The sequence below is a fragment of the Adiantum capillus-veneris genome, chromosome 26, assembly GCF_014529385.1.
Source record: "Adiantum capillus-veneris isolate H3 chromosome 26, ASM1452938v2, whole genome shotgun sequence".
Taxonomy (NCBI): domain Eukaryota; kingdom Viridiplantae; phylum Streptophyta; class Polypodiopsida; order Polypodiales; family Pteridaceae; genus Adiantum; species Adiantum capillus-veneris.
The window spans coordinates 48,497,810-48,518,429 of record NC_140956.1 but is presented as its reverse complement, the minus strand read 5'-3'; the positions used below and the strand labels follow the sequence as shown (position 1 = coordinate 48,518,429).

General features: G+C 46.7%; 1 protein-coding gene across 2 annotated transcripts; it reads left to right on the top strand.

The window, feature by feature from the left end:
• The first annotated feature begins 253 nt into the window (after positions 1-253).
• On the top strand, positions 254-19,341 carry LOC147423396 (uncharacterized). Of its 2 annotated transcripts, XM_086500887.1 has the most exons (3): positions 294-442; positions 670-1,228; positions 18,346-19,341. In XM_086500887.1, exons 1-3 carry the CDS (start codon positions 297-299, stop codon positions 18,544-18,546), a joined length of 906 nt encoding a protein of 301 aa, XP_086357013.1. In that variant the 5' UTR covers positions 294-296; the 3' UTR covers positions 18,547-19,341. The 2 variants fall into 2 exon arrangements, with proteins under 2 accessions (XP_086357012.1, XP_086357013.1); XM_086500886.1 differs by having other exon boundaries at positions 254-1,228.
• Positions 19,342-20,620: the final 1,279 nt, after the last annotated feature.

Genomic DNA, 20,620 nt, shown 5'->3' with positions numbered 1-20,620 from the left:
AATTCAATTTCTAGATTTAGCATCTTGTATTGATAGACAATCAGTCTTCTTATGAAAAGCTACAAATTTTTTAATCTTTGGAGAAATTTAATCTCACAACCAGTGGTATTTTGGGAATTTTTGGAAAATTTGAAGGGCATTTGGGGAATTGATGACAAAATATTGGGGGTATTTTGGGTTTTTCTTCAAAATTTGAGGGGTGTTTTGGGAATTTCCGTTAGAGTGGAATTTTCCCAAAATATAATTGGCACTGACATTTTACGTGATGTGGGCTTGCACGTGAAGCGCGATCCTGGATGCAGTTCATGAGCCCCGCCTGCCACCTGGTTGTGGGAACGACCCAAGTGCAGGGAGAATGCAATCGGCTCCAGCCATCCCGACCCGTTTTTCTGTCAGATCGGAGAATGGATCTCTGCAATGCGAGAATGTGGATCTGGCTCAGGTTCGCCTCCTTTCTCGCTCTCTTCTTCTTGCCCTTGCCTCCGCTTGTGTGGAGAAAACTTATGGCGACCCATTCAAATCTTCTCTCTCAGCGGCTGCTACAGTAAAGGCTGACATGGTTTCTTTTCTCACCGCCCAACACCCCCCTATTCCCGAAATGGCTCCTCTGGATATGGCGGAAGACCTTCTCGATCAGTTTGTGCAAACTAATACAAGCTTTTTCAGCAGGGTCTCCAGCAAACTTATGAACAATGAAACCAAAGAAGACAGAATTGAAGATCTTGCTGAAGAAATGGAGCTTGCGGAGACATGGGTCTCTAGTGATCGAGATAAAGTGGCCATGGTGCTACTTAGAAATCTGGATGTCAGAGGAATCTGTGTCTGCAGATTGAGATTTGACTTGGAGCACGAGTTGATGGATCACAAGAGCATGTGCCCATTTCGTCCAATCACATGTGGCAATGAGCATTGTGGTCACATCTTCTCTGCATTGCATGTGCTGGAGCATGACACAAAGTGCCCTTTCAAACTCTTGTCCTGTGAGCAAAGGTGCGAAGCGGTACTAACACGGAGTGAAATGGATAAACATTGTGTCACTGTCTGTCCAATGAGGCCTGTGAAGTGTCCCTTCTTCCATGTGGGCTGCGTAGATATGGTGCCACATATGACCTTAGAGCAACATTGCCAAGAATTTGTGGCTTCTCATCTTCTGTGTGCACTTCAAGTGATGCAGAAGCAAGAGATGCTGGTTTCCAGCTTGACACAACGTGTACTACTCTTAGAAAAGGTATCTGTTGAAAAATGTAGCTGAATTAATCATTGCTTTAAGTTGTCCATTGTTGGGTAAAATAAGCTTGTTTGCCGTGTTTACCATGAGGTACATGCTCTCTGAATTAAGTTGTCCATTGCTGTGGTAGAATAAGCTTGTTTGCCGTGTTGATGTTTAACGTTGAGGAACATGCTCTCTGAGTTATTCACAATACCTTCTAGGTTTAGATTTTTCAAGGGCTATGCTGCTCAGGGTAGAGTGAGGATAGTAGGTATTGATTGTACGCTATGGAAGATAAGGCAATTGTAGGCTATTTCTTACTGCTCTATGAAGCTGTTTCTGAGCCATAAGAAAAGGTGTAACCTATAGTAGACCGTCATCCATCTGGATCTCCACCCCAATCTGAATCACTCCATCCTTGTAGAATGATCTTGGAGTCTTGGAGCTGCATAGTGAATGCCTAATGACTTGGTCGCTTTTAAATACCACAGAGTTCGAAGAGCTTGCTCCAAATGTGACTTGGAGGTCTCTGTTCAACTAACGTCAAACCAGGTGTTGAGAACCGAAGTAAGAGAGCCGACCAGTTTTTGATACTTTGTAGCATTTGCTACATCTGAGGGTCATACTGTGACAACTTCTGATTGGAATCCATAGGAGATGAGGCAGGTTTGCACTCAGTCGTAGCAAATGCTTCCAACAACTCTTGGACACAGTGCTCTTGAGAGAAAGATGCCTCCGTTTGCCATATCTTCAATCCAAGAAAGTAATGAAGCAAGTTGAGATTTGTAATCTCAAACTTCTTGGCCAAGGTCTCCATAGTACTGTTAATGTGCTCAACATGTCTACCTGTGATCACAAGATTGTCCACATAGAGGGTAACAAGAGTCACCAATACTCCCTCACTGTAAATATACAAACCTAGGTCTGCAGAAGAACGTCAAAAGGAGTATCGTAGGAAGAAAGAGTCTATCTTCTGGTACCACGCTTCACGGGCTTGCTTTAGGCCATAGAGAGCCTTCAACAACCTACAAACCATGCTACTGAAATCTGGATCCAAGATCCGTGGAGGTTGCTCCACTTACACCTCCTTCTACAACTCGTCGTTGGAAAAAGCCGAAACTACATCCATTTGAAAAACGGGCCACCCGAAAAAGGTAGTAAGGGTAAAAGCTGCTTGAATGGTCGCCATCCTTGGAGTCGGTGCAAAGGTCTCGTCATAGTCCACACCCTATCTTTGAGAGAAGCCCTTGGCAACGAGTCGTGCCTTGTGTGCTTATCCAAAGAACCATCAGATTTGTACTTGGTCTTGTAGACCCATTTGACACCGATCACTTTGAAAGTGCTTCCTCAAGTGTCAGAGGGTCTTTGTCCTAGATCATTGTCGACATCAAAGTGTAGTTCACTTGTAATAAAGTCCTATCTGTCTTAGCAAAACGAAGCTGTTGAGAACGTCGTGTCGTACCGGCATCATGTCAATTTGGTGGAAAATCTGAAGTCATTGCATCTCACAAGGTCTCCAACAGCCACTTTGATTACTTGTCTGACTTGCTTCCCGTGGGAGGAGCTATTGGTACATCTGGCTCTATCTCTGCACTATGGTGAGAACCACTGTCATCCGCATCATCTAGATTGGGTGCATTCTCCTTCGTAGCCTGAGGGACAGGAATAGGAGAAGAGGGTTCATCAATTTCAAGAGGAAAATCATCATCTGGATCTCCAAGTATTGGCAAATTTAGAGTCGTCTTGGAAGACTTAGGAGCGGAAGCCCCTTTGAAGGAATAAACTCGTCGAAAACGACATCACGACTGAGTACAACATCCTTCTTTAGTGGATCATAAAGTTGATATCCTTCGGAAACAGTATTGTAGTTGACAATTTTTTTTTCTAGACTTGGGATCAAACTTCACCCTATGCTCCTTCGGTACATGGACACATGCATCGCTCCTAAATATCCACAAATGAGAGATATCAAGCTTTCTACCAAAGTAAGCCTCAAACGGGGTCTTCTTCGGAACTGAAAAGATCAAAGATCGGTTTATGGTATGAACTACCGTTGCAATTGCCTCGCCCATAAAGACTTTGGTAGGTCTCCATGCTCAAGTATAGTCCGCGCCATCTCAACCGCTGTCCTATTCTTTCGCTCCACAACTCCATTCTTTGAGGGCGATCTAGTATTCGCAAGCTCTTGCTTGATGCCATGGTCCACACAAAACTGAATGAATGCTTTAGAGGTAAACTCCCCACCATTCTTCGATCGAATCGTCTTCAAGTCTTCATTGCTCTCCTTCTCCACAAGAGCACGCCAATTCTTGAAGAGACCAAATGTCTCATGCTGTAGAAAATTCACCCAAGTAAAGGGGTTGAAATTGTCCACCAACAACATGAAATAGAGAGCTTTGCCAAGGGAGGGAGTCTGCATAGGTCCACTAAGGTCAGTGTGAACCAACTCAGAGTGGCAATGGCTTGACGTGTAGAACATAGTTACCCGGTACACGGAACGGGAACGACGACGGGCCTCCCTACAGAACGGGGTCCGACGTGGAAAAGGAGGCTTAAAAAACACCCAAATAATGCTATTTTTAGCGTTATGTGTTTGAATACAACCAATACTAGAGTCCTTTGACTCTAATACCCACAAAAAACACAATTTGAAGACCATACAACCTTATTATGATTTGATTGGGATGTGCAGCGCCGCGGCCATGGATGATGGTACATACACAACATTGAACAAACACAATACCCATACACAATAACACATGTAGTTACAGATTAGAGCTCTCAAATAATTGCAAGAGTAGAAGTCAGAGATAACACTTTTCGCTTGATTTTGGCTAACAAGGCCCGCCAAGGCGCTAAAAAAAAACCAACGATGACATATACCATAATGAGACTACAAGGGGGCCAAACGAGTGACCACAATACCAAAAGACTAAAAGTGACAAATACCATAAAGAATCAAGATGCTACAGAGAGGGCAAGGTTGCAAGCAACCATACAAAAAAGTAAGGATAATGGAAGTTCTAAAGTCGCAAACCTCAACTCTCAAGTCTCAAGACTCAAGACTCAAGACTTAAGAGCCACTAGCCTCAGAGGCCTCCCAATTCGTAGTAGCAGGCTATACATCATGGACATCCTCCCATTCCTCATCATCGAGCTCTAGGCCCATCGATCTTAGCTATGGATGAAGTACTTGGTGTGGGTGGCTTTGCATCTCCACCTGTCTGAGGAGCCTCTTGCTCCATCTCCCACTGTGTAAAAGGATCTGTTTGTGTACTTGTACTCTTGCAAAGCATTTTCAAATTTGCGCTGACAAAGACAAGATCATTTGCCTTCTCCACTTCAAGCCGATTCCTCTTCTTGGAAGCAATATGGCTAAAGGTACTCCACAATTGCTCCAAGCATGAGGTACTAACTGACTGACTGAGAATACGGATCGCCAATCTCTGAAGCTCAGGGCCGTCATAGCCATAGTCCTCCCACCATAGCATTGAACCTATCTTCCTACGATCAATTTGAGCATCTGGATTGCCAAATGACCCAGCATCTCTTTGTACTGTCTCAACTGATCTTTGACAATGTGTCGCCCATCTCTACCTAGAACCATCTTGTTTAAGATCTCTGTAAATTGGTTCATGAGTCATGACTTCTCTATCTGTCTCTTGCCCTGCACCTTGGAACTCTGGATCCACCATGTATGCTACCCCGTGTAAAGGAGAGGCATATGAATTTCACCTCGAGTTGCAAAGCGCATGGATCTCCTCATATCGCTTGCTTTTGGCTCAAGCTGTGCAAGCCGCTCGATCATGCGGTCCAGTGCCTCATAAACCTTGCCAATGCAAGGGTCTATGCCATCCAGAACTCGAAGCAAATGAACCACAGGGTTTTACCTATGCGTCTAGACTCTCTAGCTCCTTCCAGAACTCAAGATCCTCTGCCTGATCCTTGCACAAAATCTCTACAACTGTCTTTGCATAGGGAGAGTTGGTCAACTCATCACTGATGAAGACCTGTCGGACCGCATTTTGACATTCAGACAGCCTGCGCACAAGAAGAAAGTTAAATGCGAAGCGGGTGTCTGAATACTTTAGAAGCACTTTGCCGCCTGAACTCTTGCGGTACTCACTCCGAACCAAGTTGCGATTGTTGATGAAAGTAACAATCTTCATTGCATCAGCAATGACTGGAGTGATCCAGTCTAGCTTGTGCATGTCTTTTAGAAGGTTGTTCAAGCAGTGTGCCATGCAAAACCACACTGTAACATGCGGATAGCGGCCTTGTACAATAGCTGTTGCTGCCCTGTTTGATGCCTCTCCATCTGTGACAAAGGCCACCACGTGTTGCTCACCATTAATTTCTATGGCCGTTGTCCACTCTGCAGAGAGGACATCGGTGGACTTGCCACTCTCAATGGCATCATGAGAGTGCACAAAGTACATCTCTCCACTCGAGTATGCGACGAGGCCATGGATAGATCTTTTCCTTGTATCGCTCCACCCGTCGGCAATGAGGGAAACGCCATGTTTTGCCCAAAGCCGTTGAATATTGAGTGTTGTCTGCTCCACGATCGCCTTCTCTCGATCGAGCAAAGTGGTTCGGAGAGGCTCTGAAGATGGCGGCACATAGCCGGTGCCATACTCTTCTATCCGTTGCACCATAACTTTCCAATACTCCGACCTATTTCGATCACACATAGAAGAGGTTAGTATCAAAAAGGCGGAAATGACAATAACGGAAGAAATGAGAGAGAAGATTGATAAAACATACCTCGCCTTGACAAATGGGATATGGTCGTGATAGAAGAATTGGGCCACGGTGGCCACCCTCTTCCTTCTTGTTTGGGTCCCAAGAGGTGGCAAGGGACGAATCGGACCCGATGAAGATCTACCGGCATCGACATTGGGTAGAGAAGAAGTAGGGAAAATGAGGGTCTTCGGGTCGATATATTTGCGTGCGGGCTTGGATTTATCGATCCTTTTCCTCAAGCTCCTTCCTCTTCTCGACGCTTACGTTGGTGCAAAATTTCACCTCATGTCCCGACATTCAAAGAAAGTGTGCCCTCACTTTGTCATGCCCCCCTTTCAGCGTGTAAGAGCATAACTTGCATGCCCATGCACGAGAGCCTCCTGCGGCCAACAAGGTGCACTCCGAGGTCACTTCATTCCACCACGACCATTCCTTCTTCTTTTGATTCTTACATGGCTCGTAAGTTTGATGAATGGTGAAGGATATCCGAGGTACAAGAGGAGGGACATGAATTGGTAAGGTAAGTATTGAATTATGAATTTTTTTGTTTAATTTACTTTTTAAGTTCTCTACTTAGAAAGGACCAGCTCAACTCACCATTGAGCAAGATTTGGAATTTTTTTCCGGTTTCTCCCCGACAGTTTAGTTGGACCTCTACAGTTGAGGACAATTGTTTATAAGTGAGAGGGATGTTGCTAAATTGGCTTTATTTGACAAAAAAATAATTCTGAATGAATTATTGGATTTATAAGTGAGAGGGTTCTCTCGCTTGGAACACCAAGAAAATAATTCTAAATGAATTATTGGAATTTTAAGTGAGAGGGTTTTTCTCACTGGAGACATCCGAGTACAAAGTATCCCTAGTGCGTCATTCAAAGTAATGACAGGAGCACTGTGAAAGGGAATATTTGTAAGGCCACCAGGAACGGGTACTTTTGATGCGTCACAACGGATGGGTGACATGGATCATCAGTAAGAAGTATCTGACCATCCGGGAACGGACATCTCTGATGCGTCATAGGATGGGTGACATAGAGCATCGTGAAGGGGATTGTACCGTAAGTTCGATAGGAAAGGACTAGGTGATGGGTATTCCTGATGCATCACAAGGTGGGTGACGGGTGCATCGGAAAGGGGATATCCATAGTCGAGAGGAAATCCGAACTGGAAAGAGGAATATGCGTAAAGACGCAAGCACAAGAATAAAGATGGGTTTTGAGAAGCTTTTCTTAAAAAGCGGAATATTTTAACGAGTTTTCCGGGAAGAACAAATGCTTTTCCACGAGGAATCTATGTCTGCATTGCATTTGTGCACGTGGTTGCATCTAGGGACGCTTGGGAAGTATTGCGAAAAGCATTGTTTTAAACTTATAAGGTTTTATTGAGTTTTTGGATAGGTTCAGACCAATTTTAAAATATGCCGACCGTCCACTTAATAAGTGGGCAGCCACTTAGAAAATAAAGCAACAAAACCAGCTAGCGAATTCTCTCTCCCTATTTTTGGGTAGAATAGGGGAAAAAAAAAATGGCCGCGATCTCTACGCGAGCAACTATTCGTGCCGTGGCCAAGGAGCTATAAAAGCACCACATGCCCTCACTAAAAAAGGAGTTACCAACGTCAGCAAGAGAAGACTCTGCCGCCAGATAACGCAAGAGATCGCGAAACTACAAAGCACGGAAATCGCTTTTCCCACGCAAGAGCGCCAGGTATCTATTGTGGATTCGTCATACGAATTGTTGTCGCTTGTTTGCGTGTGTGTTTGCAGGTACTTCATCGCGAAGGAGAAGCAAGAAGGCCTACGCTTGGGAATTCCAGGAACAGAATTCGGAAATTGTCTGCGGAGTCTCGACTCCGAGTACAGACGGAAAAAGGATTGAGAGCTCGTCTCTCGGATTTCCCTTACAGGAAGGAACGACCATCGAGTCAGAGAATTAGAACGGAGAGGTTTTCTCCGGTTCTTGTGCTTGTAAAAAGATTCTCCCTAATAAAGAATTCTCTTTAAGGGGGGGGACCAGCCCATCTTCTGTCCCCAGTATTGTGTCGATCTTCTCACTCTCTCTCTCTATTTATTTCTCTCTATATCCTTTGGCTTCAGTATTAAGTGATAAATTCTATTTATCCGAGTATATTTTATATTGTTATGCGCTCCCGTTTGTGACAATGAGGGAGGGTGAGAGCAAGAAAGAGAGTCACTTGCATGGGTAAATGTGCTAAGTGGCACACTTACTTAATAACTTAAAAACCATTCAACATCAACTTTTAAAAGTTCCTAGGCTAATAATGAAATGTACAAATTAACACACAACTGCACACATGAATGCTACTTATGAAAACGTTACCCCTCTGCCCACTGGCTGCCTGCTGGCCTCAAAGGGCTGCCCCCTGGGGTGCCCAAGGGAGGGCACCCTTGACGGGCTAAAATGCATTGACTGAGAAGGTGACCTCCCCTGCTGCATATGTATTCCAGAAGGCTGGCTGCCCGACCCAGCCCTCAGCCTCCACGACTTCGATAAATGGGGAAAATAGGGAAAGAGTGGAAAGGAGGCACTTGGTGTCCATGGGTGCACATGGGAAAAATATCACAAGGCTGGGGAATAATATTCCCAGCCCGCAAGAGCACAGATGGCCATGGAACCAAGCCAAAACCCAAGGCTAAACATGGCTAGACACAACCTGACATGAGAAACCTACCTCACACTGGCCGGGCACGACCACAAAACAGCCCTCACTCCCTAGCACCCGTCCATGGGAGAAGCTGGGACCGACTGGAGGAACCAAGAGAGATGCCTGAACTCTAACAGTCTTAGCCTCGTTTGCTGTTTTTTGCCCCGAAGTCCGGATCTTCATTTGCAGGTTCCATTTGCCATAGCTCTGGATTGATGCTTCAGATGGTGAGAGGCTTCTTTGTCCTCTTGGTCACCGGATCATGTTGATGCATGGCTGCTATGTGGTGGAGCTGACGTTTCTGGCTTGGAGTGCGCATGTTGGCCTTAGAGATTTGGAGTCTGCTTTTGGAGATTCTTTGGTGGAGTTTTTTGCTGCCTTTTCTACAGTGGCCTGTTTCTGCTGCAGCCCTTGCCTCCAGTTTTTGATGTATGTCCCTTTTATTCTCTGCATCACTATGGTTTCTCCCGTATGGGGTAGGGAATGGACTGACCATTACAAAGCTGTCAAAGTCGGGGGGAGGGGTGATTGTGCATGCAGGTGACTGCACAAGTGACAGATGGCACCATGTGATTGCAAGCAACTGAAAGAGATTCGAGATGGTACGATGTGATTGCAAGCAATTGAAGGAGATTCCGGTCGCTGAGCTGGTGGAGATCACGTAGCTTTAAAATTATGGTTGCTGACTTGGTGCAGATCGGGTGCTGCAGTGATTCCTAAACCGGGCTGAGATGGCACGCTCTCATTGGCAGGTGTTCAAAAGATTCTGGTTGCTGAGTTCGCTCAAATCCAACGATTGCAGGCAAGCATTATGGCAAGGAATGGAGTCTAAATGGGGGTGCGGATGCTCTGCCCTTCAACTTTGACAGTTTTGTAATCCTGTTATATCCCCAGGGGTTTTCTCACAGCCAGCTGGTTATCCCTAATGCCTACAGGCTTTTGTAATGCCTTCAGGCTATTTGTAATTTTTACCCACGTTCACACACGTTCACACACACACACACACACACACACACACACACACACACACACACACAGAGAGAGAGAGAGAGAGAGAGAGAGAGAGAGAGAGAGAGAGAGAGAGAGAGAGAGATAGAGAGAGAGATGAAATGAAATGTTATATTAACGTCTTCAAAAGGCCAAAGTGACCTATGAGACCAGAAAGTTACAATGTGGTGGATCTGATACAAAGTCAGAGTAACAAGATGACAAAATGACAGAATGACAAAATAACAAAATAAAATACTATGGAATCCTAGACTGCTGGGTGTGGACTAAGTAGCTAAACAGCTAGCTGGGATAGCTAGATCACAAGAGATCCAACATCGGTCGCTGGTGGATCTCATCAATCTCCTCCATGGTCAGTAGTCTGACCGGGCGTCGTGCATGTCGAGCCAAAGTGACCCGAATCCTCTGATGTAGCCTCTGTCGATGCTGTGTAGTCCTCCGCAGTCGTGGGCGTCTGGATCTCCCCAGCTCAGTCGCTCGGTCGCTCGGTATGCCTATGGTGTAAAGCGATGAGCTCTGCTGTGGTAGTAACTCCTCCGGGTGTCCAGTGGCAGCTCTAAAGAAGTCTGTGACCTGTCTCTGAGACTGGCTAGCCTCTCCTCTCATCAGGCTCTCTCTGTGTCTGCGTAGCTCGAGCAAAAACAAACCCAGGCATCTCTGATCCTCGTACCGCATGACTCTAGGGAATGGTCCAAAGCCCTCTCTGAACAAGCAATCGAAGCGGCCTCGTATCGCGTAGTAGACGGGGCAGTGGCATGTGTAGTGCAACTCTGTCTCAGGCTCGATGTCACACAGGGGGACATGTCCTGGCCTCTGTTGGTATTCCGCTGTATCTCCCAGTCTCGATCCGCAGCTGGTGTGAAGATGTGCGTATCTGGCCAATAGTACATCGTATCCCATGAGACAGGTGGGTGTCCATGTATCTGGGCCTCGTCACAAAACCATCCTCCGTAAGCTGGAGGAGATGCTCTCTGTAGAAAGCCATCTTCGTGCCCAGCTCCTGTACTGGCTGTATCCATGTCCTCTTGGTCTAGCTGAGTCAAATCCTGGCGAATGAGCCTGGTGATCTCGGGTTGTGTAAGAGTTAGAGAGGGCGCATCCAGTGAGTACTGGAAAGGAGGCATTCTGTCTATGCTGAACCCATGCGCCTGAAACCATGATGTCATCTCCCCATACCAGCATGTTGTATCTCCTTGCATGGCTAACTGTCAAGAGGACTCAAGTGCAAGGCGTGTATATCTGTCTCTGGGAAGTTCCCACATGCGGTGTATGAAGGAGACAGATCTGGTGAGCGCCTCAACTACCAGTGGGGGGGCAGCTAGCTCTGCTCGTATAATAGCACGTGGTACTGAAACCTTGGCCCTAATGAGCCGCGAGATCATAGAGACCAGAGGCTTCTCCATGTCCCCCCATCCATCACTGCGGCCTGTCCTCCCGTGATGGTCCAGTGAAGGTCCCCAAATCTCAGCTCCATAAAGCAATGCAGAAGCCACCGAAGTGTCAAAGAGCCAGAGCTTCGTCCGAGGCTCCTGAAATTGAACCTGTGAACACATCCTTTCCAATCTACCCAATGCTGCATGGGCTCTGGTCAATCTAGTCTCTGCTGCCCTCCTCAATGAAAATGCTGGCCCACTAAAAACCACTCCAAGGTAAGTGTAAGCATCTGTATACTCCACCTTCTCCCCGTCGTATGTGAAGGCGGGCGTTGACCTCCTGATCCACTGTGGGGTGGTATTAAATACCATGACCTTGGTTTTACCAAGGTTATGGACAAACCACTTTCTTGGGCAAACCTATGCAAAGCATCCAAGTGACGTTGCATCCCCTCCGGAGAGTCAGAGATCAAAACAATATCATCATCATATAGCAATAGTGGAATCTATGTCCCTGCCAGCTATGCACCTCTATTACCATCTCTCTCAATGTAGTCAGAAACCTCATCTACATACATACCAAATAGAGTAGGAGAGAGCGGGCAGCCTTGCTTCACCCCAATAGTGGAGTAAACCGGTGTGGATAGACCCTCTGGGGTGCGTACATGCCCCACTACTGACCTGTATAATGCCATGACCCCCCAATGAGCTTTGTGGGTACTCCCATCTGCTGTAATCTGCGCATCAATCTAGCTCTGGGCACTGTGTCAAATGCTTTGCGGAGATCCACAAAGCTGCAATAGATCCATCTCCCACGCGATGTGCCCTCCTCAATGATGGCTCTGAGTGTCAAGATATGGTCAAGAGTAGAAAAACCCCTCCTGAAACCTGCCTGCCCGGCTGCGCATATCCCCCCCTCCTCTGCCCATCTACTCTGCTGCTGCTCAACAATAGATGCGTACAACCGTGCCAATGTGTGTCCAATCATGATAGTGCGATAGTTCCCAGGCTCCATAGGGTCTCCCGACTTGAAGATAGGTACAATAGTAGATAGGCTCCAAGTATAAGGCAAGCCCTCACACATGGCACGGTTAAACATAATTGCTAGAAGCTCTGCTAGTAAATCTCTGGCATGCATGATATGCTCAGCCACTAAGCCATCATGATCATATGCTCTCCCAGTCCTCATCTTGTCAATGGCCTTCCTCATCATCTCAGCGGTGAAAAAAACACGTGTGTGGGCATGGATCGGGGGGGTCGCGAAGCGGGGGCTGCTCAGGAATTGTGTACAAAGATGATGCATACTGGCCCCAAGCCTCTGTAGAAGTAATGGCAGGGGGGCGGGGGGGGGGGGGTGCTCATGAACGAGCCTCCACGCCTCACATGAGTCCTGACTCAAGAATAGCTGGTATAGATCCTGCTCTAGGCGAGCCAAAAATGCCCTCTTCTTCTGCCGCACTAGGCGTCAGAAGTCAATCTGTGACTACCTGTGAGTGATGTCCCCCAAAAGCACCTTCCTCTGAAGTCTAGCTCTAGTGTCCCAGCATTCCTCATCATACCAACTGTTCTGGGGCATGCTTCCCGAACGGCGTCTCTGCTTAGGCTGGGTATGTGGGTATGCCTCTGCTGCTGCATCATGTAGTGTCTGTGTCAGTATAGTAGTAAGCTCCTCCAGAGGTCGCCCTGGCTCCTCTGTGCACAGGCGTCTGTAGATCCCATCTATGTATACAGAGTCCGTCTCCCGCGTGAAGGTGTAGCGAGTAGGGGCTGTTGCTCGTAGCCTGTGTGCTACACTAAACTGAAAAGAAATGGTCAGCAAAACAAGAGCATGATCCACTGCCACACCAACAGGTCTGGGTCCAACCGTGAGGTCCTGGATACTAGAGATGAGGCTCGGTTGTGCCATGACATAGTCCACTGTGCTGGCTCCATGTCTGTGTGGGAAGCATGTGAAGCCTGCCGAAGCAGGAAACCTCTGTAGGCCATTCAAGATGGCCAGTCCATGTGCGGTGCTCATGTCTATCAGGTGTCGCCCACAAGTCAAAGATCACAATAGATGTACCCTGGCCCGGCGGAGTTCCGTGCCTAGAGATATAGGCCCCAAAGACTAGCGCCCCTTTCGGTATTTCTTTTTATATTAATCAGTTCAAAGTACAAGAGAGTGGGTCGGGATTCACTCTCAGACTCTGCGTCCAAATGCTATGAGAAGTGAATGCCCAAATCACTTATTTAAGTTACAAGGGATGCCCAAAAGCAGAGCCCCAAAAGCTTCAAAATCAAAGCCCTGAAAGCAAAAGCTCTTTTCCCTCTCTCACAGAGAGTTTCTGAAAGCAAAAGCAAATTCTCTCTCTCTCTCTCAATGAGAGAGATAAAAAGCAAGATTCTATCGCTCATCATTAAATAAAAAATTTTAAAAAAACTCTTAAAGAGACGGGCATTTTTCTTGGGGATGATCTTACCCTCTCGCAGATTGCTCATATGCAGGAAGTAATGCCGGAGATTAGAGCGGCAAGGGGAAAAGGCAAGATTGCCTTTTCCCAGAGGACAGTCCCCTTTTTCTATTTTGGATGATGACATATGGGAGTTCCCTAGAGATGGTGACATTATCATTCTAGGGGACTTCAATGCTGGGACTGCCCATCACCAGACACTGTTTTATGATACTTCAGAGGAGATGCTGAGAGAGCTAGATGTTGTAGAGACGGGCCTGCCCAGACTATCACACAATGTGGAATATTTGGTGCTGTCACGGGGCCTTTTCTTCAAGGACTTCTTCGCTTCCATGGAGGGAAAACGGAGGATGAGTGCCCTTTCTTTTGAGGTTTTCCCACTGCTTCCATTTTTCTTTATGTTGCCCACTCTCCAGGCTCTTGTGTGCGTCGGCTCATGAACCCCCATCAAGGCCATGAGTTCTTTTACCTCTTCGTCCACATTGCCTTTGTCTTTAAGACCGCAAATTCTCACATGTAAAGCGCGCACACGTCTTCTTTGCTCCTCCTCTAGTGTCTGATTAATGATAGTGGGTTTGGACGTGGACGTTATCTCCTTGCCTTTTCCTTTCTTGGCCACCTCGATCCATTTCTCGGCCTCATCCGCCTTCTGCTGAGTTTTTGTAAGAACATCCACCCAAGAAGTCATCTCTTTGTGTTGCTCTTCTCCCTCTTTGATGGCCCGTACTTGCTCCTTGATCGTATTGATTTCTTCGATTACTAAGAGTTGCAATTCGCCCTCTTCCAGTGTGATGCTTGATCGTGCTTTGGCGAGATCTTTCTTGAGTGACGCAATCTTTTCATCCTGAGTCGTCACTTGGTCTTCCAGCGGTTTATCTTGCTTTCTTGGATCAGGACGTGTCCTTCGAGCATTTTTATTGTGCCCAATAGATTGCGGTTCATCTTGGTAATAGTCTCCGTCATTTCCTCTTTGCACTTTTGAATGGCATCCTCTAGGGGGTCGGCTTTATCATTCAACTTCCTCATGCTTAATCGCCGTCCGGAAAAGAGCCACTAAGCGCACATATGCATCCACACTACGCATACATCGTCTCCCGCATCAAGCATACCTTTGCCGAAAAAAATCGAAAAAATCTGCTATCTGGATTTCTGAATTCCCTTGGTTTTTTTGTTTCTTGCCTGAAAATCCCTGCTGTCTGTCTGCAGATTTTTGAAAAATTCTGTCTGTCTAGTATTTTTTAACTCTGTTTGCAGATTCTTGAAAAAATCCTAAAAGTCCTGAAAATCCCTGCTGTAGGAAAATTCAATTCAAAATTCAGCGGGACTGTCTGCAGTGCAGGGGCGAGGGTGGGGGTGCTGGCTGCAGAAAATGCAGGTTGCAGCAGAGGGCAGTGGGCGTGGTAGCTGGGCGAGTGGGGGCGTGGGAGGAGGTATGGCAGGGGAGGGGAAGTGCGAGGGCGTGGCAAGTGGGGGGGGCAGCGCGTGGGCGGGGCTATGCAGGTGGGGCAGCGCGAGGTGCGTGGGCAGCTGAGGGAGCGTGAGCAAAGGGCAATGCGAGGGCGTGGCAGGTTTCGGGGGGGGGGGGGGCAGCGCGCGGGGCGGGGCGGGGCTGGGCAGCGTGGGCAGGGAGCAGCACGAGAGAGAGAGAGAGAGAGAGAGAGAGAGAGAGAGAGAGAGAGAGAGAGAGAGAGAGAGAGAGAGAGAGAGAGAAATGAAATGAAATGTTATATTAACGTCTTCAAAAGGCCATAAGGACCTATGAGACCCGAAAGTTACAAAGTGGTGGATCTGATACAAAGTCAGAGTAACAAAATAACCTACCAACAGTACAAAACAAAGATATATACTATGGGGTCCTAAGTTGGTCGATGTGAGCCAAGCAACAAACTAAGCAAAAAATGGGCTGCTTGTTGGGATAGTTGAATCACAAGAGATCTATCATTGGTCGTTGGCGAATCTCATCAATTTCCTCCATGGTTAGTAGTCTGACCGGGCGTCGTCATGCCTGGCCAGCGTGCTCCGAATTTTCTGTCGTAGCCTCCGTCGCTGCTGTGTAGTTCTTCGCAGTCGCGGGCGCCTGGATTTCCCCAATTCAATCGCTCGGTCAATCAGTGTGCTCTGGTGTGAGACGAGGGGGAGCTCTGCTGTGGGAGTGGCTCTTGCGGCTGTCCCGTGTCTACTCTGAAAAAGTCTGTGATCCGTCTTTGAGACCGACTAGCCTCTCCATTCATCAGGCTATCTCTGTGTCTGCGCAGCTCGAGCAAGAACAAACCCAGACATCTCTGATCTTCGTATCCCATGACTCGTCCAAAACCCTCTCTGAACAAGCAGTGGAATCGGCTTCGTATCTCGTAGTAGACGGGGCAGCGGCATGTATAGTGTAGCTATGTCTCAGGTTCCATGTTACACAAGGGGCATGTCCTGTCTTCTGCTAGTAGTCCGCTGTATCTCCCAGTTTCAATCCGCAACTGGTGAGAGGATGTGCGTAACTGGCCAATAGCACATCGTATCCCATGAGACAAGTGGGTATCCATGTATTTGGGTCTCGTCACAAAACCATCTTCCGTAAGCTGGAGAAGGTGGTCTTTGTAGAAAGCCATCTTCGTGCCCAATTCCTGTGCTGGTTGTATCCATGTCCTCCTGGTGTCTAGCTGGGTCAGGTCTTGGCGGATGAGCTGGGTGATCTCTGACTGTGTAAGAGTGAGAGATGGTGCATCCAATGAGTAATGGAATGGTGGCAGCTTGTCGATGCTGAACCCATGTGCCTGAAACCATGATGTCATCTCCCCATACCAGCATGTTGTATCTCCTTGTATGGCTAATTGTCGAGAGGATTCAAGTGCTATGCGAGCATATCTGTTTCTAGGAAGTTCCCATGTGCGGTTTATGAAGGAGACTGATCAGGTGAGCGCCTCCACCACTAGTGGGGGGGCCCGCTAGCTCTGCTCGGATAATGGCTCGCGGTACTGATGCCTTGGCTCTAATGAGCCGCGAGATCATAGAGACGAGAGGTTTCTCCATGTTCCCCCAACCGTCTGTGCGACCCAGCCTCCCGTGGTGATCCAGTGAAGGTCCCCATATCGCAGTTCCATAAAGCAATGCTGAAGCCACCAAGGTGTCAAAGAGCCAGAGCTTCGTCCGGGGCTCCTGAAACTGAACCTGCGAACACATCCTTTCCAATCTACCCAATGCTGCGTTGGCTCTAGTAAGTCTGGTCTCAGCTGCTCTTCTGAGTGAGAATGCAGGTCGCTAAAAAAACCACTCCAAGGTAAGTGTAAGCGTCTGTGTACTCCACAGTCTCCTGGCCGTATGTGAATTTAGTTGATGACCTCCTGATCCACTGTGGGGTGGTATTAAACACCATAACCTTGGTTTTACCCAGGTTGACAGACAAACCACTTTCGTGGGCAAACGTATGCAAAGCATCCAATTGACGTTGCATTCCCTCTGGGGATTCGGAGATCAACACTATGTCATCAGCATATAACAAAAGTGGAATCCATGTCCCTGCCAATTGAGCACCTTTATCTCCATCGGTGTCAATGTAGTCAGAAATCTCATCCACATACATACCGAAAAGAGTAGGAGAGAGCGGGCAGCCCTGCTTCACCCCAATAGTGGAGTGAACCGGTGTAGAAAGTCCCTCCGGGGTGCGTACATGCCCTACTACTGATCTGTACAATGCCATGGTCCCCCAAATGAGTTCTGTGGGTACTCCCATTTCTTGTAGTCTGCGCATCAGTCTAGCTCTGGGTACTGTGTCGAAAGCTTTGCGGAAGTCCACAAAGCTACAATAGATCCGTTTCCCATGAGATCTGCCTTCCTCGATGATGGCCCTGAGTGTCAGGATATGGTCAAGAGTAGAGAAGCCTCTCCTGAATCCTGCCTGCCTAGTTGCACGTATTCCCTCCCTCTCTGCCCATCTACTCAGCTGTTGCTCAAGAATGGATGCATACAACCGTGCCAGTGTGTGCCCAATCATAATAGTGCGATAATTCCCAGGCTCCATGGGGTCTCCTGATTTGAAGATAGGTACTATCGTAGATAGGCTCCAAGTGTCCGGTAGGCCCTCACACATGGCAAGGTTAAACATAACTGCTAGAAGCTCTGCTAGTAGGTCTTTGGCATGCATGAAATGCTCAGCGACTAGGCCGTCATGATCATATGCTCTCCCAGTCTTCATCCTGTCAATAGCTTTCTTCACCATCTCAGTGGTGAAAAAGACACATGCGTGTGGGCATGGATCGGGGGGGGGGGGTCGGGGAGGGGCGGCTGTCCAGGTACTGTGTACAATGATGATGCGTACTGACCCCAGGTCTCTGCGGAGGAAATAGCAGGGGGGGGGACTGCTCATGAAAGAGCCGCCACGCCTCACGCGAGTCCTGACTCAAGAATAGCTGATATAGATCCTGCACGAGTCGAGCCAAAAAAGCCCTCTTCTTCCGCCGCACCAGGCGTCGGAAGTCAATCTGTGACTGTCTGTGAGTGACGTCCCCCAACAGCACCTCCTTCTGAAGTCTGGCTCTAGTCAGAGAGAGAGAGAGAGAGAGAGAGAGAGAGAGAGAGAGAGAGAGAGAGAGAGAGAGAGAGAGAGAGAGAGAGAGAGATGAAGCAGAAGAAGAAGAAGAGAGATTTGAAAGTTGTAGGAACAATCCCAAGAGACCTCAAATATCTATCGGACTCTTGGACTCCAGACCTGATGCTCCATAGGGAAATGGAATACCTGAAACTCCGGAGGGAAACGGGATAACCAATCTACCACACTTGGGTGAAACAAAAGTTACTCCAGTTTCCTCTTCTTATTCACACGTCTGCGTGCGCACACACACATCCCCTAAGAGAGAGAGAGAGAGAGAGAGAGAGAGAGAGAGAGAGAGAGAGTTGGTTATGCAGGCATTGGCTATAAATGAACGATCAGAGGCTGTGGATATAGGCACACTTTCACTGGCAGGCCAGCATCAAGATGCCAAGATACGGGCCCTTGAACAAGAAACAGAGAGGTTAAGGCAAGATCTTAAGAAATCCAATGCTCTGACTGAGGTTGTAGAGCTGCGGCGCGAGATTGAAACGTTACGGACCAAACTTCCAAGTTGATACTAAGAAAGTGTACACTAAATGTTCCCTGGCTCCTCTTCGAATAATACATACATGATGTTGTCTTGTCAACCCTCAATTATCAACTGCCATCATCTTTTTTAAGTATCGCTTTGCTGAAAATCAAGTTGTATCAAAGTCTCGAGGAGATCTTTTCCACTATGATGTGGATTATATTATATTCCGCCCCAGCGAGCCGTAAATAAAGAACGGCATGCACAGGGTCTCAAGGTGGTTGAAATATATTCGATAACAAGCACCATGGAGGAGAGCCTACTCCCATCTTGTCAGCTTGGGATCTTCTATATAAAGAGGCTTGGGATCTTCTATATAAAGAAAGAGGAAACGACCACTCCATCAGAGCATTTCAACCTGTGGCTGTTTGATTGGCCGAACTGATACGCTATTATCTTTCGGGAAATAACAGGTCAAGAGTGGTGCCAATTCAGTCTTTCCTGTAACAGTACTCCAAGAGGTCAAGCACCTTTTCATTTTGAATCAGCTTTAAGATCAATAGTGTTATCTCATTGTTGCCCTATATTCAGGGACAGTGTGGAAAAAATAATTTTCCCATTCCTTTCTATGCTTTTTCAAAGAGGAAATTCTAGAAGTTTGAGCCTTTTTTTTGTTTGAAATTCTGTACTAATTTTCCCAAGTTTTAGGCAGAATATTTCCTCTCTCTTGCTCTTTTCCGAACGATACTATTGAGTTTTCAAGTGGCGCAATTGTAAGCTGAGACACTTTTCTTGAAGACAATGGATCAGGCATATTGCTAATGCCAATTGGAAGGCATAATTGATACGCGCAAGCAAGTCTATCCTTGGTTTCTTGCTCTTTAGGGCTTAAGGCGAGTTTGGATCTCTTGGGTCTGTATGAGAAAATCTATACTATGTGTTTTCTTGCCTTTTAAAATCCAAATTTGTGCAAGCTGTTCTGAGGCAGCACCAAACCCTTTCTAGAGGAGAAATTAAGCAAGCACCCAAAAAAAAAAAAACCTTAATTGATGGATGCAACGGTAAAGATGAACTACACCTTGTCAATGAAGAGGAAGAAGTTTTATATTGCATGGAAAAAAATTAAGTGCCCTTTTTATTCATGTTGCAAATTTGGGTTGATATAATGCTCGCCTAATGCATGATTCAACTTTGATGGGTCTTGATGTAGGTAAACATAACATCTCTACAATGTTCTCTAGCATGGTGTATAACATTCTAGAAGAGATTAGTTTATGCCTTTGCAACACCTTGTATTCCTCGTGATATTAGATAGCCTATTATAATGTAGCTCATTAAAAATGTATGGTAATCAGTTCATTTTTTTGGCACGTTAAAACATGCTGTCGAGCAGGCGTACACATTTCACATTTTTTAATCCAATTTTGTAGTTTGTGAATGGATCCCTTCATTGAAGAGCCTCGTGACTTCTTTTTAGCTTTTTGTTTTTTAAAAAGACTTATTTTAGTTTGCAAATAGTCCCTTCTTAGGACTTCCTTTTCAACTATTTTGTCCATCAAACCAACCTAAATACCCTCATTGGTACTCTCTTTATTTAGAGAATCAAATATTTCGATGGTAGAACCATCATGCACCTTGCCTTGTAGCAGTGAAATTGTTGAGTGATTTTGAATTCTTGCAAGCAAATTCTACCACTAGCTAGTCTCTTACTCTAGTGCCTTGTACTACGTGTATCTCCCACACATCTCACCTGGCTTCCTTTTGGCTTTTCCAAAATACCCATCCCTTGTCCATCACCATTACTACGCGCGCGCGCGCGCGTGTGTGTGTGTGTGTGTGTGTGTGTGTGTGAGAGAGAGAGAGAGAGAGAGAGAGAGAGAGAGAGAGAGAGAGAGAGAAGTTTTAACCTTGTAGAACAATCCAAGAGACCTCAAAGGTCTTATCCAATGAGTCTGAACTGGAGATTTGTTATTTTCAAGTGACCTTGCGTGGTTTGGGGGTGGGTGGGGGGGTGGTTGGTTGGTATATCATTGAATTATAGACGCAGAGAAGAGCTTGAAAGAAAACCTAGGTTTAGTGTATTTTATGCTACACATTTTGAGATTTACCTCTAAAACTTG